At 46.2% G+C, this 27,083-nt stretch overlaps 7 protein-coding genes across 7 annotated transcripts; 3 read left to right on the top strand and 4 right to left on the bottom strand.

Moving 5' to 3' along the window:
* Positions 1-6,811: 6,811 nt before the first annotated feature.
* LACBIDRAFT_322879 (uncharacterized protein) lies at positions 6,812-9,995 on the top strand (the record flags this gene model as incomplete). Its single annotated transcript, XM_001876200.1, has 6 exons — positions 6,812-6,924; positions 7,004-7,452; positions 8,012-8,013; positions 8,276-8,538; positions 8,619-9,351; positions 9,585-9,995. 6 exons carry the CDS (start codon positions 6,812-6,814, stop codon positions 9,993-9,995), a joined length of 1,971 nt encoding a protein of 656 aa, XP_001876235.1.
* A 1,327-nt stretch (positions 9,996-11,322) lies between these two features.
* LACBIDRAFT_322878 (uncharacterized protein) lies at positions 11,323-14,895 on the top strand (the record flags this gene model as incomplete). The annotated part of the gene is made up of 4 exons (XM_001876199.1): positions 11,323-11,743; positions 11,815-12,509; positions 12,969-13,650; positions 14,024-14,895. 4 exons carry the CDS (start codon positions 11,323-11,325, stop codon positions 14,893-14,895), a joined length of 2,670 nt encoding a protein of 889 aa, XP_001876234.1.
* Positions 14,896-15,617: 722 nt separating this feature from the next.
* On the bottom strand, positions 15,618-16,638 carry LACBIDRAFT_322877 (uncharacterized protein; the record flags this gene model as incomplete). Its single annotated transcript, XM_001875784.1, has 6 exons — positions 15,618-15,740; positions 15,767-15,897; positions 15,980-16,013; positions 16,359-16,448; positions 16,513-16,560; positions 16,615-16,638. 6 exons carry the CDS (start codon positions 16,636-16,638, stop codon positions 15,618-15,620), a joined length of 450 nt encoding a protein of 149 aa, XP_001875819.1.
* A 286-nt stretch (positions 16,639-16,924) lies between these two features.
* LACBIDRAFT_322876 (uncharacterized protein) lies at positions 16,925-19,224 on the top strand (the record flags this gene model as incomplete). Its single annotated transcript, XM_001876198.1, has 4 exons — positions 16,925-17,624; positions 17,688-17,793; positions 17,836-18,739; positions 19,015-19,224. 4 exons carry the CDS (start codon positions 16,925-16,927, stop codon positions 19,222-19,224), a joined length of 1,920 nt encoding a protein of 639 aa, XP_001876233.1.
* A 1,215-nt stretch (positions 19,225-20,439) lies between these two features.
* Positions 20,440-22,426, bottom strand: LACBIDRAFT_309052 (uncharacterized protein; the record flags this gene model as incomplete). Its single annotated transcript, XM_001875783.1, has 8 exons — positions 20,440-20,646; positions 20,704-20,787; positions 20,841-21,215; positions 21,273-21,361; positions 21,415-21,727; positions 21,787-22,042; positions 22,214-22,326; positions 22,382-22,426. 8 exons carry the CDS (start codon positions 22,424-22,426, stop codon positions 20,440-20,442), a joined length of 1,482 nt encoding a protein of 493 aa, XP_001875818.1.
* Positions 22,427-22,454: 28 nt separating this feature from the next.
* LACBIDRAFT_309051 (uncharacterized protein) lies at positions 22,455-22,727 on the bottom strand (the record flags this gene model as incomplete). The annotated part of the gene is made up of 1 exon (XM_001875782.1): positions 22,455-22,727. One exon carries the CDS (start codon positions 22,725-22,727, stop codon positions 22,455-22,457), a length of 273 nt encoding a protein of 90 aa, XP_001875817.1.
* A 697-nt stretch (positions 22,728-23,424) lies between these two features.
* LACBIDRAFT_309050 (uncharacterized protein) lies at positions 23,425-24,550 on the bottom strand (the record flags this gene model as incomplete). The annotated part of the gene is made up of 4 exons (XM_001875781.1): positions 23,425-23,463; positions 23,518-23,666; positions 23,793-23,957; positions 24,019-24,550. The coding sequence occupies 4 exons, from the start codon at positions 24,548-24,550 to the stop codon at positions 23,425-23,427; spliced, it is 885 nt and encodes a 294-aa protein (XP_001875816.1).
* Positions 24,551-27,083: the final 2,533 nt, after the last annotated feature.

Genomic DNA, 27,083 nt, shown 5'->3' with positions numbered 1-27,083 from the left:
CTCTTTTATTGACGCCGAAACATTAGAGACCGCTCTAGACTACTGCCAAACCTAACCATACAAATTCATCGTACTGGCCCAGACTGGCCCCCAAGGTCATATATCCCTTTTATTGATGCCGAAACATTGAAGACCGCTCTAGACTGCTGCCAAACCTAATGAAGCAAATTCGCCATCCCCAGTTGCGGGGACTCAGATATTTCTGAGAAACTTACTCAATTCACTGACTTCAACAAATTTGCTCAAACTCTGCAACTTATGCTATATGCTCGTTAATTAAATAATGGGTTTTAGCCTACAGTGCTCAAGGGCTCTACCGTGAGATATAGTACACTTTTTTGCACTATAACCCTTTTGCATTTGTTGTTGTGCCAGATTTTTGACTACTTCCAATGGCTACAAGGAGTGAACTGTGCAAGCGGTTCGGTGACGAGCAGCCAATAAAAGATCACAAACTTACTCTGAAAAAAATTCATTTCATTTTTATGTCATCGCTGTAGCAGGCTTTGCGCCTGTACAGCTCAAGTACAGCTGTAGGACTCAGTGCTACAGACTTACAGTGTTTTTTTTATTTTTATCTTGCATGAAATGCAAGCAAGGTTTTTGTTGACATTGGAACAATGTCAAACTCTATGGTAAACCTCATAAACATTATGTCATGCTGAATTTGTGACACCAGCTCTCACTTGAGACAGGGCCTCTGCAAAGTGTTCTCGCATGGAAAAGGCGGGTCATGTAGTTTTGTAGCAGATAATCGATCCACCAAAGTGGATCTTCATTCATTCTTTGAGTGAGGGAGCTGGTCGCTATTGTTGTATGGATGTTGTGTGTGGGGGATGGTGGAGGTAAAGAGGTGCAAGCGAGGGAGCGAGGTGAGGTGTGTTTCAAGGTTGTTGGTAAGAATGAAAATGTAGAGATGCAAGTTGTTGCTCAGCGTGAATGGTGGGATTATCCCGAATGTATATTTTCCAGGCTTGTGATGACCATCGTCCGATGGCCTGTATTATTGACTCAGAAAGTCCGAGACTGGCATAGTATGTCGTGCTGCCTGCCCTTGCTGAATGGCCCCCAAAATCACAGTCAAGCAATGCAAAGAATTTTCTATCAAACCAAGATCGTGTTGGAACTGAGCTGTTTTCTCGAATGAAAAGGGCAGGGCAAGCGCCATGGAGACGATCATGGATTGAGACATATTCTCGGAGAAGGGATACAGGGTCGGCTATGTCATGCTGAGTGAATAAGATGTCTGTTCCATGATAAAAAGGATTGGCTTTGTGGTAAGGAAGTCGGAATTGAGCATGGTTTCCAAAGAAAGATAGGGAGGCATGTTTTATGACTTTTCACCAGTCCCACTGTAATTTGTCGTTATTCCATACTAATTCACCAGAGTGGTGGCATCCATAAAAGCAGCAGGACAATAAGGTGGCGAAAAGGAGGTTGTCGTATGATTTCGATACATGTGCCACATGGACAAAAGCCTCAAGATGAGATGTGCGAAGGGGTAGCTTGTGACGAACAGGATCAGTGCGGACTTTCTTTGAACCTTGAATTGTAGACTGTACTAATGGATGAACACAATGCACATCAAAATTGGGATAAATATCTTGTAGAAAGTGGTGAGTGCCTGTCAAGTATTTTGGTGTGGAAGCAATGAATTTCGATGTATAGGCGATATATCTGGCTAACATTTGGGGTGTAGGTGTTAAAGGAAGTGAGAATAGAAGGCAAAAATTAATGTAATCCCATGCACCTGTAGCATAACCTTTCGCTGTGCTAATTTCGATAGCACTAGTTTGTAGATGGAGGGTATGCTCATCAAGGGCAGCAAGAGACATTGGTGGGTGAACAGTCTTTGAACGAAAAGACTGTCTGCCCAGCGCGCCTAAAAGCACTGCCTCCATCACGCTGGCAGCAGATCTCGTGGTGGATCAAAAAGGTGGACGTGGGTGGTAGGAAATCGACATGAGAATTTGTTGAAGAGAAGGCAAGACAGCATGTCTGCCTTAATGTTTGATTTTCCGTCAATGTGATGGACTCAAATATCTATGCCAGAGCACAGAATGACATTTGCAATGGCAAGTAGGACACCATTGTGGATGGGCTCTGCAGCAGATAAGCTGCTGAGAACACCAACAGAATCAAGACTGTCAGTGAATAGTAAAAGATGTCAGGGAGGCACTTGGAAGTTGGCTGCAGTGTGGTGAATAGCAGAAAGGATACCAATCAGCTCAAGGAAAAAGATGTTGACTTTAATGTTTGGTGGAGGAGATTGTATCTGATAGATGAAGCCTTCTTGTTTGTAAATGAAAGCGATGGCTTGAGTGAGGCTTGTGTCCGTCCACATAACGATGTCTGCTTCAGCATCTGGTCACATTCCATCATCAATGAACCAGACTCCTATTGCTCTTGGGATTGTGTCAGCTAGCCAAGTGAGGTCAGTGTGAATGGTGCTATTGATAAAAATTTTGGGGTTTCGAATTTTGCCACTTGTTTTTCAGTATAACTCCATCAATGCTGGCTGACCCCATGGCAAGACATTGAGGACCCAGTTCAAGTGACCTCTGAGACGTTGCCAGTCAGATAGCCATGGTTGGCAGTCAGGTGTGTCAAGGAAATCATGTATTTTTGAGATGATGTCCATAATTGAATCTGGGGCAAGTGTGATTGTTCTGTGATTAATGTCAATGAAGAAACCGATAATTTTTAAGACTTCTCCATGGTCTTGCTTCTTATCTTTGAATGGGCATGAGATTTCATCCCAAAAGGTGAGAAGCTGAACTTGGTGGCAAGGATGCAACCAGCCATGGTAGAATACAAGATTGTCAGCAAAGTCCCAACCGAAAAAGTCATCCATATAGACGTGTAAGCCAGTTATGTTGAATTTTTGAATTGCTATCCAGCAGAGCAGACCGGATACTGCACACCAACAACGCAGAGAAGCACGATTACCAAAAACTAGGTGCTGCACAATGTGCAGCTTGTCGTCAACAATAACTACTTGATGTAATTGCCACAATGGGTGTGCTGGTAGATTCAGAAAGGCGGATGCTAAATCTGACTTAAATGTAACCAGATTGCATTGTGGGTTCAAGAAACGTGCATCATGAAGCGCTTGACCAAAGGGGTGCATGTCGTCATATCTGACATATCCTTCGGTTTTGGGAATTCCATTGTTTAGACCAGAACTTTTGTGGTCAGTAACTACACGAGGTTTCCCATGTTGCCAAACAATGAACATAGGTGATATTATCATTCCAGGGAGTAAGTTGGAGATAGGTAAAGGTGGAGACCATCAATCCGCATTGAGTTCTTTATCCTGCAAGCACCGAATAGCTTGAAGGTCTTCAGGCAAGAATGTAAAATTATTGGGGATGTCATGTTGCTGTTCTTTCCATTCACCTTCATCAAATGGCCAGAAACCATTGCAGAGACCTTTCATAACAGACTGTACAAAAGGTTGATTAGGGTGGTTGTAGAGTAAAGATTCCAATCTGTCGACATTAAAGGGTGTTTCAATCTTGATGAAGTCTTTCATATATTGAAGAGAAGTTTGTATTATTGGATCATTGACAAGATGATCAGGTGGTGATTGGAAAGGGGGGGCTGTTTCAGTGTACAAGGCAGAAGGTGACATTGGATTAGCATTATTATTGGACCATACATAACAATGACGAAAGCGTGGGGGTTCTATAATGGTGTCTGCAGTACGTTTGGAGGAGGATTTGGGAAAGGGCCTAGGCCCTGCTGCTGTTGCTGCTGCCACCTTCTGGGCGGCTAGAGCTAAATCCCTTTCTGCATTGAGCTTCGAGTGAAGCAAGGCATGCTTCCTGGTCTCTAGCTTGGTGTCCACCCCCGCATTCAGAACAAGTCCCATGCTTGCGCCTAAAAGCGCAGGGATCTGCACATAATCCAAGACTCCAATTTTGGCACGGAACAGCTGCTCGCTTTGACGAATTGTAGGTATGGTCTGTTGCATTACGTTTACGAACATTTGAGTAAGTAGAGGAACATTAAGTTGGCTGCAATCATCTATGTGATAAGGGCTGTGAGAATAGCAGTCACATGCTTTGACATCAAAGTCAATAGCGATGGATGGGTTGGATGGTGCCGCGTGAAAGAGGTCAATGACCATCTTGTGATAACCTTGGAGCTCCTGAGAGCGGTAAGGGTAAAGAAGACAGACACCCTCTTTCCATGCATGGAAGATTCTGCTCCAGTCTGCTTCATTTCGAATAGGCTTCCGAGCTGAGTAATGATCTTTCCTAACCAGCGAAAATCCACCTGCAAACTCCTTTGGCTCATCTTGGTGACTATACCCTCTGTCCATAGATGCATGGAGCTTCTCAAAATCAACATAAACATCTTGAATGATTTGCCTCCACAGGGTATGGAGAATTGGATCAACGAGAGGCTGGAGTTGCATGACGTCAATGATAGGGTCAATGGCTTTGTCAGAAGCGAACGTCTGGCGTAGCTTCCACATAGATTGGAGGTGCGAGTCAATGAAGATTTGGTCAGACAATGTGGACAGGTGGGGAGCCACTGATAGCACAGACGTTGGAATAGTGGATGGCGAAGAAGGAGAGTTGTCAAGGAGTTTGATGATTTCAGCAATAGGAAGAGGGGGTTCTCAGGAGTGTGTACTGGATTGGAGCTGGTTGAGTTTGGCTTGAAGAACTGCCCATGCGACATCATCTGAAATGTCCTTTGGATCATGCGACAATGCAGTTTGGTTTTCAAGGAGTTCCTGATGACGTTTTCTGAAGTTGATGACCTGTTCAGCCATGAGCCCATCAGGTGTAGATGATCGTGATGGATGTGAAGAGGTGTTCCTGGATTGTGAAGGTCAGGTAGATGATGTTGCAATGTGAGCTGTTGTTCCAGGTTGAGAAGGCTGCATCGACGATCCCTTGCTACCATGTTCTCCTTGTTGGTGGATCCTTTGCTCAAGTTGCAGGACGTAATCTCGAGCTTCCTCCAAGGACACCCCAATATCCTTGAGGTTTGACAAAAATTTGTTGAGAGGTGACTGTCCATGGACCACGTCGTCAATAAGCTTTTCACAAGTGGTGGTTTTCTGATTAATGGCATCAAAGGTTTCAGCATTGGACATGGTGCTTAGAAGATGATATGTAGATGGTGACGAATAGTCGCAAATGCCATGAAAACTGATCACTAGTCGCAGTGGGTAGGAGTAAAATCTTCATGAATTCTTGTTAGTGTGCATGGAAACTAGTCTTTCTGTGAAGCAGAGATAGGCAGTGCCTGTAGACTGGGCTGTTCCTGGTTCTGCTGAGAAGTCCAGGAGCTCACCCAGGGTTTAAAAACCTTCCCCTCATGCCATATCGCTTGACTCAATGTCACTATTCAATAGCGCTAAGTCATAGCAGCACGATGACAAGGCTGACAAGCAGATTGAGTTGTGCTGACTGACGCTGACAAATTTGGCAGAGCCAAATAAACTGATCACTAGTCGCAGTGGGTAGGAGTAAAATCTTCATGAATTCTCGTTAGCTTTATGTTTCTGTGAAGAAGATCGGCAGTGCCAAAGGAAGCCAGGACTCACTGTGCACAGAAACTAGTCTTTCTGTGAAGCAGAGATAGGCAGTGCCTGTAGACTAGAAATCCAAAGAGAGGTGAGCCTGGTCCTGGAGAGGAGTATTCGTCGTGCTTACCTGGGCTGTTCCTGGTTCTGCTGAGAAGTCCAGGAGCTCACCCAGGGTTTAAAAACCTTCCCCTCGTGCCATATCGCTTGACTCAGTGTTGCTATTCAATAGCGCTAAGTCATAACGGCACAATGACAAGGCTGACAAGCAGATTGAGTTGTGCTGACTGATGCTGACAAATTTGGCAGAGCCAAATTTGTGTGGTAAGCGAGAGCTGGGCCCAGAGGCCTCCAAAAAAGCTCCTTACCCCTGGAACCCGCTTTTATGTTGATCCAATGTTTGATCTAGGCAAAGGTACCTCCATAATTGTCGACATAAGTAGAATAATAAAGCTATTGTGCATCCCAAAAACATTGATTTACAAATAACCATATAGTGCACCTTAGGGCGCAAAACCCGATACCTGATTTTCTTAACCTCCAAACACCATTCATAGTTTTCAGTTGTCCATGGAACTGCAATTCAACGACAGATCTGTATTAACTCTCAATGTGACATTTAATCAATTCATATGTTCTACAAGAGGCTGATAATTACCAGTGGCAGCAGTCACTTGCAGAGCACTGATTCACTGAAAGTTCTGTTCAAGTTCCTGACAATACCACCCAGTCTAAGCTCTACTACTTATGAACAAAACATTCCACTAAGACATCCTCTGTAACGGCGTGCTAGTGTATGCTACCACCCTTCCTGCATGACCTAGGATCATCGTATTTACTTGTGTTTATTCTCCATTATATAGTGTCTTGTACATAACAATAGACTAACTTGAGGTCTTTATTGTCCTCCACTGATTCCTGCCGGAATCCGGGCAATTCCTGGAATTCCGGAGGAATCAAATTTGGCAGAGGGCCCTGCCAAATTGATCAAACCATTCCGGCGGAATTTTGATGGAATTCAAATTCCGCCAGAATGGTTCCAGGAATCACCCGGAAGGAATGATCCCGGAATGAGACGGAACGGAATTCCTGACGCCCAAATCGAGTGTCGGCGTTTGCCGACGCTTGATTTGGGCGTCATCAACAAACAACTCCCACTCTCTCAACCACCACCATCATCCACGACGCCAACCCACCTCGCGACACCGCCACGTCACCAACGGCCACCACGACGCACACAACGACGACGTCCGTCGTCGTTTCACCATGACCCCAACACAACACCACGGCCACGACACGGAAACGACGCCCCAACGCCACGTCACCAGCCTCAGTAAACGAGCGCGCCAACACGTTGCCACGTCGCTATCAGCGACGTGGTAACCAGACGACGAACGACGCAAGTCGTCGTTCGTCGTCATAGGTGAGCACCCCCCATCCCAAGCTCGTCCCACCCAGCCTGCTAACACCAGGCACACGACGAGGGACAACCACGTCAACGCACGACCACGACCACCACGCCCACAGACGACGACACGCCTCACCACGTCAACGGAGGGCCACGCCAACAAACGACACGCCCACGACGACACCACCACCACGTCAACGGGCGACGACCGCGTCAACGGACGCCCACGTCAACGGACGACGACGACGTCAACAGACGACGAGCACGTTAGTGGACGACGAGCGACCACCGCCACGTCAACGGACCACCGCCACGTCAACAGACGACGACGACGAAGCCAACGGACGACGACAACGCCAACGGATGACGACGCCAACGGCCGACGACGACAACGCCGCCAACAGACGACAACGCCAACGGACGACGTCGACGATGCCAATGGACGGCCACGTCAACGACGACGAGCGTGTCCCGCTCCACCACGTACACACGGCGACGAGTGTTGTCCCTCCCCCTTTTCTTTCCCTCCCCCCTTCCTCCTTTCCTTTTCCCTTCCCCTGTCCCTCCCCATTTCCATGTACCCCTTTCCTTTCTCCTCCCTCTTTCTCTGTCTGTCCCTCCTCATTTCCCTGTCCCTACTCCCTTCCTTTTCCCTATCACCCTTCCCCCTTCCCTTCCCTGTCCCTACACCCTTCCCCCTTCCTTTTCCCTGTCCCTACACCCTTCCCCCTACCTTTTCCCTCCCCCTTCCCTGCCCATCCCTTCCTTCCTCCACCCCCATTTATTTCTGCCCCCCTTCTCCCCCCCTTCCTTTAACTTAGAATACAGTAAAATAATCTTTGTGTACCACTTCAATATATTAGAATTTGAATCTATATAACTGTTCTAAGAAGAAACTTGTGAGGTTATTATAGGACAAGATATAATAATAAATTGGCTGACTACATTAGACTTACAATAAATATGATAGGCATGAAGTCACATAGACTTGGGTTTGGATGAACAACATGCAGAATCTAATGTCTCTGAATCTGATTGAAATAAATAAATCCATGTAGTAGTAAGTAACTAGTCGGATGCCTTATGCCCTTGTTTAGTAAAAGATTTAGTGCTACAATTCTATTTGTCTGACCTAAAGAAGGAGATTCAGGGTCCAAAATTAATTAACCAGAAGTCCTAGTGTTCAATTTCTGTTGATTCCAGTTGGATTCCTGTCGATTCCGGCCGGAATCTAGGGATTCCGCGGATTCCAGTAGGAATCAGTGGAGGAATGGAAAGTATTGACTAACTTTGCAACCACATTATACTTTACATGTGGATAGAGTCACCCCTTCTCTATATGGCTAGGCAGCCTTATGCCTCCCCTCCGGGATACAAGAGTCCTGCGCCGGGTGACCGCGCCCCAGTTCCTGGGTCACAGGATAAACTACATGTGGTACCACTTTGCGGCACCACGTTACGAACTCTTTCACGTGTACCACGAATATTCTCCACCGCCATCTCGCACTCACACCTTTGTCGAGAAGTCTCGATCAGCCCTTCGGTTTCACAATGGTGGGGGCACCGCGGACTTCATCAAGATGAAGTCCGTGAATGCATAGGCACGGAGAAACCACTTAAGGCAAGTTGGATCAACAGATCCTGTCAGCTCACGACAGTTTCCAGACTTTCTGTTTCCCAAGCAAACCTAAACTCTAACAAAGGCGAGAAAACCATTGACCACATCTCACATGACACTCCCACACCCTCGTTAGCGCGAATACCTGCTGCTCTCAAGGGCGACAATTCCACGTCTACCATACCCTCGCCAGCGCGAATACCTGCTGCTTTCGAGGGTAACAACTCGGCTACGACTGACAACGATTCTACACCTTCAATAACCGTGATGACATTAAAGAAACAATCTCTCCCAATCGACACGAGCTATGCCCACTGCAGTTGCATGAAAAGCTGCTGTTGTCAGGACTTCGAAAATCGGTATTTCCCCTCGCAGACAAGCTCAAGGGTGATATCCCCTGAAGAATTCCCATCTGATCATCACCCTAATCACCAATCGCCACCATTTAAACCAGGCATCTATAACGACTGCCACAAGATCAAATTCTACAAACCCAACCGCTCTACTAGTCACGAAATCATAGTGTCAATCAGGACCAGGAAAAAAGGGAATAACCCCATACTCTCGATAGCGCGGGGTCCCGCAGCTTCCAAGGGTGACTATGCTACTCGGTTGATTGACGATCCTCCATGTGCAATCACGCCGTATGAAGATGAGTCCCTTATCGATCTAGTCAGCCAATCCATCCCGCAAGGCTTGGTAGCGCGATCGCCTGCAGTTTTCGAGGGTAACCGCCCAGATATGAAGGATGACCGCTCCGTACCTCCCATACCTGTGATAGTGCGATTACCCATTGCTTTCGAGGGTAATCTCCCTGTTATAATGGGAGACAACTCTGTGCCTTCCTACCCCACCTCATCATCCTCCATATCCATGATAACACGAACATTTGCCATTTTGGAGAGTAACGACGTGGCCATGATGATCCATGACTCCTGACAACGTCGAAACGACCCCTCCCTTTCTACTCGAACTATGCCCGCAGTAGTTGCACGAGGAACCGCCATCTTCAGGTCCTTGAAAACCAGAATCCCCCCTCGCGGACAAGTCAGACAACTGTACTCCCTGAGAAATTTCCATTCTGTCAACATCCTATTGTCTACACGAGCCCTCAGTTGTGTGAAGATGAACCAACCATCGACCCGGCCAGCCAATCCACTCCGGAAACCTTGTTAGTGCGAAACTTCGCAGCTTTCGAGGGTGGCTATGTCACTTGGCTGATCGACGATGTCTCGACCTCGACCATTCTGTATAAAGACGAGCCTACTGTCGACCCAGCCCACCAGTCCACCTCAGAAACCCCTTTAGCGCGAAACCTCGCAGCTTTTGAGGGTGGCTACATCACTCAGCTGATCAACGACCCCGCGTCCTTGACCATTCTGTTTGAAGTCGAACCAATCATTCCCTTACCCTCAATAGCGTGAATAATCGCTGCTCCTGAGGGTAAATGTTCGGCTATGAGGAATGATGTCTCTATGCCTACCTTATCCATGTTAGCCAGTACACTCGTTACTTTTGAGAATGATGACTTAACCGTGATGGTCGTCGACCCTACTCCCTCATTAACCTCGTTAGCACATACGATTTCTGCTTCAAGGGGTGTCCACTCAAATATGATGAATAACCACTTTGTGCCTTCTATACCTGCGATAGCACGATTATACGCTGCTATCGAGGAAGGTAACTTAGTTAGGATGGACGTCTTCTCAACTTCCTCCTCACCTATGTCAGCAAGAATATCCGTCATTTCTGAAGGTTACAAAGTAGCTATGATGGACGATGGTTCAGTGCCTCCCATGCTCGCAATAGCCTTGTTACCAGTGGCTTTTGAGAGATACCACCTCCCTACGATGGATGATAGTTCCATCTATTCAACGACCACGGCATTGTCAAAGCGACTAAAGGATGAGTTCTTAATCTCTCTGGGACCATTGACCAGGGAAAGCATCTCGAAAAACCCCTCAAGGAGACCGACTCTCCTGTCTGACGTGAGCTATGTCAGCAACAGACGCACGAGAGACTACCACCTTCAATACCTTAGGAACAGGAAACCCCTAGTTCTGGCTACCTTAGTGGCCGTATCTCTCAAGGAAATTCCTCCCTGTCGACGCCCTCATCATCAACTACCACCACCTAAACCAGGCAGACGATGGCAGATCGCCTTGCTACCTTGCTCGATGAGTTCAATAGCCCCTTCTGTAGGAAATAACAAATCCCGTTGTAAATTCTGCCAGCACCTTAATCATCGATCATCATTACTCAACCTGGATGACTATCGGCAAAACTCTCAGCCGCCTCGCAAGGGGAGCCTGACAATCCCACCTGCTAGAGATGACAGTCTCACATCAGCGACTTGGAGAAAAGGAGGAAAAGGAGTAACAATAAGTAATGAATCTGATTCTCCCACTATTCCCTCCATGAGCGACAAGCTTTTACCGCTACTAAGTCCTGTGCAAACGGAACCCTTTCAACAAGACACTGCTGACTTTGAGGGCTTATCCATGAACTCCAATGCCCATCAAAACCTGAGCTGACTGCCTATGTCAAGTAAGGACTCGATTAAGGCAGTCGCTGATCAGAAGAGCACGGACTACCTTGGACCAATTGCTCCCGGCATTATGCTTGGAGAACCCTCCTCTGACAGCGCCGAACAGCTGGCTATTGGAGGCGTCACTACGCGATGTAGAATCAAGAGCGATAGGTTACCAGAGCCATCGTCTATTCAATTCAATTCAAGAAAACAAGTCAGAAATGGCCATGATAGAACATGAGGTCTTGACTGGGTTTCATGAGATCTTCTGGGACAGGGAGAATATTACTCCCGCTGATCGCACCCTCATAGCTGTGCCGAGGTCCGATCTTCTGGATCCCTATTCCAGGGCTAATGTAGCATTCAAAGGAACACTCCCCAAACCCTCTATCCCTCAGAACGAGAACCAAATATCCATGTCCAGTGAAAATGCTGCTACAATGCTCACTGCTCATCTGAGTGTGGACTACCTCGATCTGAAGACCCTCATCAGACTAGTTCAGAAATCTTACTCTACCAACTTTGACCAGTCCGCTTCCATAGATGCAGCTATATATGCCAGCAACATAAGAGGTGGATTTCAGGTGTCTTCGCCAAGTCGAACCGAAGAAGAAGTTGAGTCGGAAACAATGCCAGAAGAACGTGAGAGCATGGGGAGCCCCTATACAGACCTATGCAGACAAGACCCCACGTCCTGGTCGATGTGAAATTAGAAAGGATAAACTTGAACCCCATTACTGCACCAAGACTCAATTACTTGACAATCCCGAGCGAGGGTGTAATTAATCTACATGCAACCCTCGCTAGCACAAATGGCAGTAATTTCAGAACAACCGGCCATAGCAAGATTGATCAAAGGTCTCCAACTATGGGCGCAACATGGCTCACTGCCCCAAGACAAGAATCATGGGAATTGCTAGTAGACTTTGCTCAAATGACTACAGGGAACGAGGATAAGCAGATGACGATCGCTGAATTGAGGTTCAAAGATAATGAAACCCAGACCCCCTTTTCAAACCTAATTAAAGTGTCCAATGAGCCAGATAGTGCTCAAAGTGAGCTCGAGGGGTCATTTAAGTTTAGTGTCATGTTCCAGGAGGAGGGGGAGGCCAAGGACTTATCCTTCCTTACTGCCATGTCAACCGGATTAACCTTTGGACTCTTCAAGTTCACTGTGAACAATATTATTCTGATCCCTCTAAGCATGGCTAACCAAGACCTTATTGAGTACGAAGTCCGTACAAAGATTCTGACAAGACACAACAATATGAGTGTCTCTTATAAAGTTAAACATGACCTACTACTAGAACCCCCACAAGTAGCGGCGACTGTTGATCAAGCTTTACGAGTCCTAGCAGGATCCGTTTGGGACTACTGGACTACATCTTCGCGACTGTCAGCTTCCTTTGTGAGCCAAACTGGGCTCTTCGTGTCTTATCTGGTGTTACGACATTATCTGGCTGAAGTCTCTAATCATTCATTACAAGAAATTAGTGCGCTGTCACGGATGTATGGCATAAACACCATTCTAAGAGCTATCGGATTCTGCCAGCCCTTTAGAATTCCACGGCAAACCATCTCTGGTAATGGAATTACTGGGAAGGACACTAAGAAGCTCCCTGCAAGAACAAAATACTCCAACAAAATGAAGGACTCAACTGAGGAGGCTGCACTCCTGTGTAACCAAGCCCTTAGGAACCTCCGAATCTCGAGGGAACTTATCTCCCTTTGCCCTCACAGAACTCGGAATTGGCAGGGAGCTGAATCAGAAGCCACTAGAAAGCCATTAAACCCCACCGTGAAACTGAAGTCCATGTGAACCCCTACTCCGAGTGAAGGGCAAGGCACTAGGTGTACCTTGATACAGTTACTCGGGAAGGAGATGACAGGGGTACTTGTCGCAGGGATCCAATTAGTGGAATTGACAACCTCGATTGACGACATGAAGGCCATAACTCTTAGAGGTGACAAGGACAAGCTGAGGGTGCCCGCTGCATGCAGAACGTGCATAACAAGCCTTAAGACATGGATCAGCTATACCCATCCGCTGAAGGACAATCAACCATGCACTGTGCATGCTGTGGAAGTAGTTCCAATGAAGACTGGGGCTGGTCGGAAAGACTGTTCATCAGGCGAAGAAGCCGATAGTGAGAAGAAGCAAAACAACTTGAGACCCAGCCCCATACTACTACTCGGAAGTGACCACGTACCCTTAGACTCAAGAGAAGAGATGGCTGACACACTGCTCCCAGTGATGCCAGTGGAGACTGTAGCTTCCACTCCTACTTTTGGGAGAGATCAATTATATGAGCAATTCGTGAAGGAAACACCTTTGCCACCGGAATGCTCAAGGGAGAAACTCGCTGCTGCAAAGCACGAAATGCCCACTGCGAGTTCGTGCGAGGTCACTATTCAAGTCCCATCATTACCTGACTATCTTGAAGAAATGAAGAAAAGGGGTCATGATGAAAGGTGGACTAAGGAATTTGAGTCAAATAACATTCCAAAGACTTTCAAACCTTCCTTATCAAGGATAAGGAACCGATTACGTGAGTGGGAACGAGAACTCCCGCTGACCATTGAGAGTCGACCAACACCATCAGAAAGAAAATCCCAGAAAACTGGAGCTCATCGCATCGAAGCTAGGGTTAACAGTTTGAATTCAGACCTAGAATCAACCAAGACTTGGCTAAATTCTAGAGCTCCCGTCACATTCAACCTGGAAGAGTACCAGAAGTCTTCGGCAAATGTGCCTCATTTACAAGAAAGCACTAGAACGAGGCTATACTATCTGACAAGAGGAATCAAGGTTATAGGTTATGTCGAAACTGGGCTTTATGCTTCGAAGCGTAAAGGACTGACCATCATCCTCCAACCCGAATTCTATGTAGTAATGGATACAGTCACTTCCTTTTCGATAAGCGGACATTGAAACTGCATGCGCTATGGAGTGTGGTGAAATGTTGCTAGGTTGGCCCGTAGGGCGCGCAATACCTGCAGCCTCTACCCGAAACACCCTTAAAGGACCTGTTAGCGGAACGTCTTCTGTGACATTAACTTTCATTCACAAGAGAATTAAACTGCCCAAAGTTGGTAAGGAGAAACTCAGGAGAGTAACGACCTGGGAGGATGCCTCTAGTTGCTCCTACCACATGCAAGACACAACAGATCACGCGATACTTGATGGTCGAGATAATGGGATAGTAAAGAATACCATCATAGCCGAGGCTAGCCCTCTCCTGCAATGTGTAAGGGCAGCCGAAATGATTGAATTCCTACATGACCTCTGTCTCGTGAAAGCCAACAACTTAACTCTAAATGGAGGACATCTCAATGAGATAGTTGCTTCCACCAGTGCATTAAATTCGGTTATGCTGGTGTCAGTTCAAGTTCAAGGCTCAATGATCGCAAAGAATCAGATGGTAAATGTTCTGGAGCGTGATCACGATTTCAAGAATGATCATGGTGAATCACGAGAATCTAAGTCATTGGTGGCTTTGAAAGATTGGTTAAACAGTGTCAGCAATGAGACACCCCTACCTCTTGAGCCCGGAATTCCTGAGGAGTATCGAGAACAGTTGACCGAGAAACTGCGCAGAAATGCTGCAACTTTCGTAGTTAACTGTTACATAGGGCTCTTAGAAGCACGAACCCGTATGCCGCTGCTTTTTGAACCAAACTCTGAATCAAGGTACGGCTCCTCATCCATGAAGGGAGAAGTTGTCCCTCAACTAGACAAGACTCGGATAAAGACTGGAGTAATCAAACCATCCATCAACCCAAGAGGATTCTGAGTCAGGCCAGCGATCTTCCGAGCTAGGCCGGTGATGGTCGTCTGCCGAAATAGCAAGACTGGTCTTGTCATTGAAAACTGGAAGCCCAACACAAGACTCATGGACGAATTTCCAATACTTCACCAACCGAAAATCACATGAGCGATACCGAAGACACGAACTGTACTACTTCCCTTCAACGCCTTGGCAAAACTCGCTCGGCTAGCTTTGCGCTATCTGGTAAGACTACGATCATCCAGAAATTTACCATTGGGACTCCGGAATGGATTCATGCTCCCCAGGCTCCCTAGGATCATGCGAGGAATCCGGACCCTAATCCTGTTGTTCTTCGCATCAAGACTTCGCAAGAATCGGCTCGAAGTCAAACCATTGAATGGAGGGGGTGCTACTCTGGTTGTAACCACTGGACAAATAGAACAAGTGGGATACAAAGTCCTCAGCAGGAAAGAGGATCTCCTCTGATATGCTGCTCAACTAGTCCAAGCGCGAATAAATGCTAATTGTCGAGTAGCAGCATGGGGGGGCTGTGTTAACCGCTCTCCCAGACCTTAGGATTTTACTGGTCTGGAGCTCTATTGTTGATCCCCTCTCATGGCCATTACAATTCCTGCCACTCAACTCTCCGTCGCACAACAACGACAACTATCAATTGGCAGGCCGGGGGGCAACGTCCGACGATGACCCAGGTCATAGAATCATAAACTGAGCAGAACAAGAGGAACTCATAATCGATCATGCTGCCTTAATCCAGGCACGAGTTTGCAGAGACCCCATTCATCGAATGGCAGGATGGGGGGCGGTGCCTGCTGTCTACCCCAACCTTGGAACTGTACATTGAACAGCCACTAAACAACAGACTGTCCATGCTCACTGATGTCCCAAAATCGCACTTGATACCAAGTGCGATACTGTTCATGGAGCATGTTCGCAATTGGATTGTTATGAACTTGCTGAGAAACATGAACGGAAGAATCGTTATACAGACATGCCATACAAAGCTGACTGTGTTACGATTGTAATGTTAGAATTCAATACTCCCCCTAGGAACAGTGCTCGTAACCTTGCGAATTCTACTGCTACCCACCTGTCATGGGCCAATCTGACTGTGATGCCAAAACCTATGCCCCATGCAGTGCAATGGGAAAACATTCAAAAAAAGAAAGTCTTAAATAATTACACTCGAGGGGAGCTCGCAGCTGAAATGAAGCGTGAAGCCCTGGCAGAGACTATAAATATCTCTCTGTTCTCCAAGATGGACCTCTGGATTCACCAGATAGGAGCTAAACATTCCAAACCACCTCTAAATGAGGATTGCATGAGACAATCACGACTGCACGAATCAGTAGACCTGTTATACCACAAGAAACTTAAAGAAAGTTATAGGGTGATTGAGCTTAGTTTCACCCCTCAATACTCTAGGGCACTATCCCATATGAAAACCACAACTCCTGTGAACTATGTACTTTGTCGGACACAGGAATCCTTAAATGGGAGTGCTCGTACAGGATCCCGCTGCTGTACAGCGCGATTACCAGAATTGTTTTCCCATATACCTGAATTAGAAATTGACAGTGTATTCCATAGGATGCATAGATCCTCATATGGGAGAACTCATACAGGACCTTGCCGCCTTATGGCGCGACTACCAGAAGTGTTCTTCTGCCCCTATAAACATGAGAAAACAGGAGTTCTACCGCCCATGCATACTCCGCCACAAACCTTCCCAATAATGACAATAGTCATGTCGACTGTGTTGCCAGCTGTTCTAGGGATGCTCGAGACTATCATTGTAGATCAAGACAAACTTGAGGCTATGATAGTACAGGGGAAATTAAAATTCTCAAGCTGCTGTGACCTTGGGGGGCATGCAATTACTCACTGCCCACAAGCAGAGGGACAAGCAGAAATTTTCGATACCACTGAGAAGCAAACACTTTGCACTTGTGAATTCCCAATTAATAAAGGTCGAACAAGCGAGCTCCATGTCCTAGTCTATTCGTACAATAGCCGATCTAATTCAAGAGCATCAATGAGCCTAATAGCACCCAAGAGCCGACCCCCTCTCCGACCTTGCCTGCTTGGCCAACTTGTCGAAAGTCTTATCGAAGCCTTGATAACCCATCAAGACATCAATAGAAGTGTTATTGCCTCAATCCAAAACCGACTAGCTAACACCTTCATCAAAGGAAGACAACCAACTCAAGAGCCTGAAGATAGAAAGCATGCCCTATCTGACCTACACTTTCTCGAAGTTTTAGTCATTCAAATCTCTATCAAGGAAAAAGGAGCGTCGACAATCTCACCTGCTGCGGGCGACCTGCGCAATAGTCCCGGGTATGAACTGACCCATTATCGTCGGAGGAACACCAAGGCCCCACCCCCAGATCCTAGAAGAGTTTATGATGGTGATATCATCGAGTTAAACCAGCTAAGCCCAGTACTAGCCGACAAAAAGAAGGATATTCTGTGCCAAATTCATGGAAACTGCGATCCCTCTGGCACAGCAAAGGAAGTCTCAAGGAGTGCAGGAAATCATCCTGCTGTTCCCGCTCCTAAGTTTATCAGATCCTTACGAAGTTTCAAACAAGTCCCGTTAGCTGTTGATCGGATTACTCAGAACCAAGGAGGAATCTCATTCTGGTTGCCAGATCCCAGTGCAACGGTGAAAAGAATGGGTGGCCGTTACTTAGAGAGTCTCCTTCACACCATGATGCGAGAAGCTTGGTCCTGTGAGCGCGCACAACACGCTGCCTTAAAATTGACAAACACCCATGCAACAAGGATCGCCACAGCTCCCATTCACTGCATCCTGACTTTCAACAACTCAGGATGGATTCGACCCCAATCTGAGATCAGGTCCCCTCTGGTAAAGAAGGCAGAACTAGCCTGTCTTATGGAGTGATGGCGCAGATCCCCCCGCAAGAAATTCTGCCTGGATAGGCTGCTCCCAGAGGAGTCTGCTAAAGACTGTATCAATTGCCAACCGCATGCCCCATCCAATCAAGAGAACGGCTACCAAGCGCTGTCCCTCCAATCTCTCAACTTGAAGGTCCTCGATAAACATATAGTGGACTCTAATGAGAACGATCGACCACGATTTGAAGACACTTATGAGAGATCAATCTGGGAGTGGTGTATCCTACCTAGTTCAAGAAATTGTTCAGAGCTCGAATCTGCAGTAATAACGGAGGGAACTCCCTTTATCAAACCCAAGGAACCGCCCTTCTTGAAGCCCCTTCATCTAACCCCAGAAGACGATAGCGGCCACATCGACGATTGCTGTCTAAGTTCAAGTGATGCCAAGGAGACCATTGAAAACCACCCCAGGAGAATCAATGTTCCGATTAAGAGCATGGTAGATAGGCCAACCGCTCAAAATTCAGAACGAGAGTCTGCTGCCAATGGCACGAGTACGAGCACAGAAGCCCTAGTAACCGAAAGGACCCGGTCTGGCCATGTGGATCTTAACCCGGCCATGGTAACTTGCATGGCAAAGTCAAATCACAGGGCTTCACTGTGGGAAGAAGACTTTACTACTAAAATAGTGAACCCACGAACCTCCTTCACCGCACTCTTCAAGAACTCTAGAGTTCGAACAGAAGGGATCGCGACCACCAGCCTTCCTGAATTCGCTTCGTCAAAAGGCTCCTCATACTATGGAGCACTCCAGCGAGCAGGGGAATCCACCTCCAACCAGACTATAAAGCGGAAAATCAGGATAGAACTACTGGTACCAGGACCTTTTACTGGATATGGAGACTTTGCAAGAGCTCTCCGACGATCTAAGGGCATATTGTACTGTTCCGCTGATGTGGAACGGGGCCAGGGTTCATTCTACACATTCGTAACTGAACTTCCTAGGAATCGCTCACTAGCACGTAAACCTTATAATAAGGAGCAATTCTATTTGTGTATTGAATATCACCCATCTTCATCACTGGAGCTTCATTGATGCAACCAATATTCACTGCTTCGACCCAGCCCTTGGGACTCAGTTCGACACACGAATCCTCGAAAGCATTCTGCTTCATCATGCCATGAAAAACATCCACCTTATGGCTGCTTCAGATTGTCAATTGTTCTTCTTCCTCAGCAGACTTCTCACTTGTGGTTATTTAGTCGAATCTCCAGGACTGCTCGAGTTCTGCCCCGGCTACTAATCTCCCACATTCCGACTACCATGGAACTGTTGCCCCAATCCCCGCAGCCTTACGGCGCAAAGATTATCTGTATATGGTCCCCCTTGAAGGATACCCCAAGTCCTATACAACTGTGGAGCAATGCAACAATGTTGCTCTCCCTACTGCCACTCGCAAAATTGGCTCCTAGCGCTCTATCACCAACATGACAGCTTGCAACAAGTTACTGGGCCTACGTTAACCTTGAATAATCATCACCCTGATATTTCAAATGAAATCAAGCCCAGTCAGGATCACCGTTCGTGGCTAAGTTCCTTGTTACCCTCCCTTTGTTAGGACTGTACTATGATGTATCAGCCAGACTAAGAGCAGGTGATGCTGGTATTTCCCGGACTGTTTGGAGCGGTGAATCGATCAGTAGCACGAGTACGGCGAATGACTCCAAGATTGAAGAAAACCTTACCATTAGAATACCGGTTCAAGTGATCACCAATATGGTAAATCCAGATTATAGGAGCAGTGAGGAGTGTTCACCCCTATGGACGATGCTCCAATCTCATGGGGGGGCTTTGTAACAGTGTGCTAGTGTATGCTACCACCCTTCCTGAGTGACCTAGGATCATCGTATTTACCTGTGTTTATTCTCCATTATATAGTGTCTTGTACATAACAATAGACTAACTTTGCAACCACATTATACTTTACATGTGGACAGAGTCACCCCTTCTCTATACAGCTAGGCAGCCTTATGCCTCCCCTCCGGGATACAAGAGTCCTGCGCCAGGTGACCGCGCCCCAGTTCCTGGGTCACAGGATAAACTACACGTGGTACTGCTTTGCGGCACCACATTACGAACTCTTTCAAGTGTACCACGAATATTCTCCACCGCCATCTCGCACTCATGCCTTTGTTGAGAAGTCTCGATCAGCCCTTTGGTTTCACATCCTCCCTGCCTGTCGCCGAACTGCTTTGCAGTTCACTCCTCACAGGTCATCTCGCTGTTACAAACCAATGAACTGAGGATTACACAAAGAGCTGGGGTAAGTCACAGGGGGAGACCAAACAAGACCAAAATTGAGATTTTTTTTCCTTTTTGGGTTTGGAGGTGAAAGACCCTTACTAATGTATCAGGTATTTTCAAACTGATAAACAATAAGAACATCAGCCACATTGACTGGCTAAATCCGTTATTTTATCCTTCAACTAGTGTTGCCGCAAAGCAAATTGAATTGAATCAAAGTGGGGAAGTGTGCTGACTTCAATTCACTTCGTGCTGTCGAATCAAATCGAAGCGAAGTCAGACATCACCGAGGTTCATCAGCCAATCAGATCACTGGTATTCTCAAGCCTCAGCTGCACGAAGGTATTGTAGAGTACCTAGACTACAGAATACAATAAAAAATGCTATATATCTGAAGTACTGTCATCTTCTGAGTTCCATATCAGTTCACGAAGTTCCTCAATTTTTCCGGCCTTGTAGAGTTCATCAAATGCAGCCTCCGTGATTTGACCAGAGATAGTATAATCTTCTTCACGTGCAATGAGGTCATCCACGAAACTGAGCTGATTCTTTTTGTGTGAAAACTTGAGAACTTGTAACACTTCGAGTAGCTTGGGGCTAATGTGGTTACGTCACAGTGCACAGGTTTCCTTACTGGAAGAAAAAACCCATTCACAAGGTACTGCAGATGCTTGTGTGGGGAGAACATCCATGGTGACGGGGAAAAGCAACAGGTAAACATTATCTTTTATCTGTTAGATAGTCAGGTTGCATTTTAGTACAGAAAATAGTCCAAAAGACTCACATTCCAATATGAAACCATGTCAGACATCTTTCCTTCAAATTTCTTGAGTCCATCCTCTTCGTAGCGTTGGAGCTCATGCAACGCAACCCTCCAATCCTCAGCATCGGCACGTTCCTCCTCTGCTCGTTTTTCTTCCGCTGTCATTTCACATGGAATCATTGTTGGGGCTACTTCTGCGGCAGTTGGGGTTACTTCTGCAGCAGTCAGTGTAGATAACGATGGAGCAGTGAGGGAGCAGTGCACAGTGACATCAATGGAGCAGAGCCGTCCAGCCCCATGGTTCAGAGCGTTAGCGGCGGTCGTGCCTACTGAGAACGAGCAGTTGATTTGTGTGTATGTGGCTGACATCCACTGGTGTTTTTGGTACTTCACCATCTGTTGAGTAACAAGTTGATTAGCTATCATGCATTGGGTAAATCCTGTGATACACACTGATTCTAAGACCCATTGCCGCGCATTCTGGTAGTCCTCTTCCAATTGGTTCTTTTTAATCCAATCAAATTTCATGGCAGGATTTACAACTGACAAATTTTAAGTAAACGCCATATTATGAGAACGGAAAAAAGGTATGCACCCATGGCGTGAACATAAATACAAGTTTTGCGAGCTCTCCCAATGTATTCTTCAAGTTTCGTGATTCTGACATTGATGTAGTGCTGCAATTCAGGTATTGTCATCTGTAATCCCTTCCACTTCGTTAGAAGGTCTTCATATGCAGGAAGGGCCATGGAAAGCGAAGGTGTGAGCTCTCCAGAAAGGAGTTCTTGAGCAGTGTGAGGAATTTCGAGAATTTGGTGGATGTGGCAGAGTACATTGATCTCATTATCAGGCAATAGATGGCTGGAGAGATCAAATTGCAAGAGATCAAGAAGAAATGAACGGATGGCCTACAAAATAAAAAGAGTCAATCAACAATTCCATAATGAAAAAGGGGAGCACAACTCACTGGGTATAAGACAAGGCCGTGGTCCACCATCAAAAATGTTGACGACCATCGAGTTTCACAATCTCGGAGAAGATTGACTGGGCACAACTTATCTTGGCCATTTATAAGCTTTCCTTTCCAGTAGCCTGACTCATTACCATCTTCAATTATTTGCCTGAGGTGCCGACGGCGTTGTCCTGATGATCGACATGTGGCAACAAGACTTCTTTTTTTTCTGATTGGGTTGGCGAGGATTGCTTGCTTGTATGCAGGCCAACTGGAAGAAGACGTTGCTGCTGGTGGAGTGTTGAGATTTGGGCCTATTTGATTTCGCTTTTCTTGAACTCCTCAATTATGGCTTGACACACAATGTTTATTACATGCAGAAAACAATTAGAAATTTTTGGTCAGCTGCGTTCAAATTTCGTCTTTTGAGAATAAAAGTTACCAGATACAATTACCATCTCTGTCAAAGGGTATTTTTCGTTGAAGCATAAGAGCTTCCAAACCCTCCATCATAGTATTATTGTTTGATGCATTATCCATTGTAATAAGGCTGGTCTATATAAATTTTAGTACAAGAGAATTCAAATAGAAGATATGGTGAGAAACAGACCTTATGCACAACCCCAAGCCCATCTATGATTTTGAAAAAATGCATGGCAAGGTTTACCCCCGAGTGGGAACCTTCAATGTGCTGGAATGCTATCTATCAATCCACACTGATATTCAAGTTGTCCAGTCTTTCTGCGGAACATGTAGTGCACCATAATCGCCATAAAGGAATCAAGATTTGGGTCACTCCATAAATCCGTCATGTATGAAATATGCCCTTCCACCTTCCTCATGTCTTGTGCAAAGCTATTCCGCTCCTTCTTAAACTCATCCAGAATGAGGCTTGTCATCTTGATCCAATGAGGGAGGTCCTTCTCCTCAATCTTTCCACTGCCTAAAAATAACATGAGCTCTCAGAATTCTGGAGACTCGAGAATGTTGATGGACTGCCAACGTCCTATTAATTAGTGTTTGGAAGTTAGGTTAGTTAACCGGAAAATAACCGAGACTGGACCGAACCGTAACCGATCAGGACCGCAAAAATTACCTAACCGATCCTAACCGTAACCGCGGTCCGGTTAGTGGTTAGGTGTCATCCCAAAATATTCAAGACCAAACAAAAACCGGTTAGGACCAGTTATAACCGGTCTTTGTGTCCTAACGTTACACACAAATATTCCCCTGTTTAAACGCTTTCTAACGATCCAAAAATCATATTTTTTAGTGGAGAATTGACATATTTACGGTGAATTGAAATTTAAGTGACTATTTTCCTGTCGTCACATGTGTGATAATGTGACATTGATACAACAATGGCGATCCATGAGAAACGCTCGCAGGTCGGGTGTACTCGACCTGCGAGGTTGTTTATGAAAATCGTGCAAGGCGGTGTTTCACCTACACACGCCTCGCTGGTGCATGCAGCATAATGCTTGTATTAGAAATATAATATAGGTTTGTAATTATGTTAGTACAGAGAAATAACCGGTTAGGACCGGTCATGTAACCGACCGCTAACCGTTACTAACCGATTATATCGGTTAGTAGCAGTCTGGTTCGGTTATTTTGGGTTTCGTGGCACAAGGTAACCGGTCTCGGTCTCGGTTAGAGCCCTTGAGGGCTCAATAACCGGACCGGACCGGACTTTCAAACACTACTATTAATACAATAGAAAAGGCAGGTAAGCTAATTACTTACCTGGTCGTCTGTTACGATCCACCTACATAACAAAAATTTGAATTTTTCCTTTGTGTATGGTGTATCTTTCAGCATTGTCGAAGCGCTGACGTCCTTCGCATGCTTGAGATTCTTCAGCCGTATCGTTGACTCATAAATTTCCTTGTGATCTTTTTTCAAGTGATTTCAGTAGCATGTACTCATGCCATCGCCGTGTACCCATGTCTTCCACTTGTTTCTGTTGCTGTGATCGGAATCAGAAGTATATTTTAAATTGAATGAAAAGACTTATGTGCAAAGTTTACAGCCTATAAACTTCATTGATGGCTTGGTCGTCAAGATTGGCTTGTTTGTGGGCAAGACCTCAGGTGCATTGGGTGTGTCAAGCGCACGCAGAAAAAACCAGACATCGGTTGCCGAGGTAGAAAGGTCATTGTGGTGGGACGGACTTGAAGCATTTCCTAAGTAATAAATAGTCAAATCAGCAATCGTGTAGTTAGAATGTTTTAAGTTTTAACTCACCTGTCAGTTGAGGAGCGAGCGCCAGAGGTGCAGCCAACGGAATAGTCGAAGGTAAGATGGATGGCCCAATACCACATTGGGGAGAAGGTTCAGGTTCAGGTACCAGTGCTTCTGGGACACACTGGGTCGTTGTATTTGTCTTGCGCTTCTTGCGCACATGCGTGGATGTGCCAGAGTCACTTGTTGCAGAACGCTTGTTTTGAGAACGAGCGGTGGAAGGAGCAGGATCTGGAGTGTTAAGAACAGTCAAACTAGCATTTTGAAGGGGTAGTGGAGATTGTGTCATGTATGCCGTGGGATGGAAATAGTTTGGACGCATCGGGACTCCATGAAATGGGTGAGGATTGGGATGTTGGCCATGGAATGTGTTATAATAAATCGGTGTAGAGGTCTGAGGATCTGAGGACAAAGCAAATGAGTTGGTAGTGGGATAGGATGTGTTGGCTTGAAGCGAGTCTTGAACGAAGGGGTCAAGCTCCAGCGGCGAGTGACTGTTCCAGGATGGGTGCCGGGAATGAGTTGAAAGAGGCATTTGAACACGGGTAGGTGCCTCCCAGCCTGGGGAATACAAAGTTGGTAAATTCATAATGGATAGAAATGAGGATGGCTATATCGCATTCAAATATGTGCAGCTGTTATATACAATTAGAAGAAAAAAACATCGTATGATTTGAGAATAAAAAGAAGTCATGCCTATAATTCAGGAACATATATAGTAAGGTACGAGTATTTGATTGGAAGTGAAAAAGAAGAACGGAGGGAGGAGAAAGAGGTGGATACTGGGAGACACGACGCTAATCTCGCCTCACGTGCGGTAACCTTCCATTTCTAGCGATTTCTGATGGCCATCAATAGTTGACTTCGACTCACTTCGACAGCCCGAACTGCCTCGAAGTGGTGTCATTCTCGAATCGAATCGAATTCACCTCGAATTCACTTCGATTCGACGGCAACACTACCTTCAACATATTCTTCAGCTGAGTGGTGTTGCTATGGCTACCAAGACTATTTCTTGAAGAAATTCTTTAAATATGTAAATTAAATGTGGTTGATGCTCTTATTGTTCTTCATTTTGTGATGTTGAGAATCAATGTGTTCAGTATCATTATGCACATTCGCTGCATTATTTTACAAGTGGCCACAAATATGGAGGTACATTTGTCCTGATTATTTATTGGGCCCTGCCTCAAGTGTCTGGTTCGATGCCTTCGCACAATGCAAACGAGCATCCCAAATCTCCCTTTTCCGGATTATGGAGACGCGGCTCTCGACGCATCTGGTATTCATAGTTCTGCTGAATCTGGTCCACGGACGTATCCTAGGACAGATCTTGAGACCCTCGCGCCTTCGACCTCCTTCCCAAATGACATACACCAAGCCGTCTTAGCAGCCTCTCCCGCACATTTACTTCACGACGCTCCTTTTCCCATGGTTACAACTGGGACACTGTTGTTGACAACGAACTAACGATTCATATCCATGCAATGGTCGCCTTACTTGTACCGGCTACAGACGTGTTGGGGAAGTTAGGGGTGAAGGGACGTTTCGTCACGCCAGGCGGTGGGACTAGCGCGATTGTAGGAGATCCAAACTTTATACGTCTTCTGGGTCACAGCGATACCGGAAAGTTATCGTGCGTGTATCAGTCCCCTTTACATATCACGTTTGCCCCTTACCTCTCCTTCAAACCCCTTATGCCTGGCTAGGCCCAATCACCGTATTTAACAAAACTATTTTCGATATTCTCAGTCGGGAAGCCAACCCTCCAAACTATCTTCATTTTATTGGTTGGGTCTACCTGTGGGTTGCTATCTTCCACTGGATAACTGCAATCTTTAACTGTATGTTTCATATATGGATAGAGGAGAGCGCCAGCTGAAAGCTCATTCATAGTTTGCAATATGTTAAAGTATGTGACTCTCTTTTCCTGTGACACGTTCGGATTCTACGTGTCCTGGGTATACCTGCAGTACGGTGTCCAGGTTATCACTCGACAACACGTAACAGTGGATAGCCCCCAATCACAGGGCTATTTTGTGACTATAATCCTTGCCCTCATCATGCAATCCCTTTCGCACTGCAGACAACTTATTTTCGCCGTCATGTCCGCCGCTTCTTGGCAGATTATGGGATGCCTGCTTCTCTCGTAGCTACTTCGGCAATGGGATACTGGGGCAAGTTCAATGCGGCCAACCCGCTGACACTACCCGCTGGTCACTCATTTCAACTTGCTGGCGGGAGAGAATTGCTTGTCAAATTTTGGCAGCTAGAAGGGAGATGGGTTGGCATTGCACTTACGTTTGGACTGAGGCTTGGACTCGTCCTTTGGATTCTCTTCTTCTTTGATCACAACGTCTCAGTGCGTTCATCGATGCAATTTCAACATATTCAGTTTTTATAATTTGACTTTTCGTCCTTAATGGCGCAAGGATCTGAATTCTCTCTCTGCAAACCTCCAGGGTTTCACTGGGATTTCTTCCTTCTCGGAATTACAACATTTATTGCCGGACTTCTTGGATTACCTGCCCCGAACGGTCTGATACCTCAAGCTCCAGTCCATACAACATCTCTTACGATTATGAGATCCCCTTTGAAGGGACGACAGATCTCTGGGGAAAGCTCGAACCACTCCCGTACTTTGTCGCGCTCTTCCAATTTATATGAAGCTGATGATCCACAACCTTCGGATGCGAAATCCTTTTACCATCGCGAGGTGACAGTGGCAGTCGTCGAGCAACGCGTGTCAAACCTTGCACAAGGTGCCCTTTGCCTGGTCCTCCTCACCAGCCCCTTTCTGCATGTTTTGAGTCTAATCCCGCGAGGCGTTCTAGCTGGTCTTTTGTCCGTTATATTACCTGAGTTCTAGGTAACGTCTAACATTTTGTGCAGTTGGTATATGGGTGCTAGTGCCTTACAAGAAAATGGAATAACCAAAAAGACAAGACCCTGACGCCCAATTACGATCCTCTTGGGAAAGTCCGCAAGTCACGTATCGTGTTGTTCGCAGGAGCCCAGATCATTGGGTTCGCAGCCGCATTTGCTGTCACCCAAACAATCGGTACGTT

Source organism: Laccaria bicolor, genomic scaffold, assembly GCF_000143565.1.
Source record: "Laccaria bicolor S238N-H82 LACBIscaffold_3 genomic scaffold, whole genome shotgun sequence".
NCBI classification, from domain to species: domain Eukaryota; kingdom Fungi; phylum Basidiomycota; class Agaricomycetes; order Agaricales; family Hydnangiaceae; genus Laccaria; species Laccaria bicolor.
The sequence above is the reverse complement of the archived record's forward strand: the minus strand, read 5'-3'. Positions and strand labels throughout refer to the sequence as shown.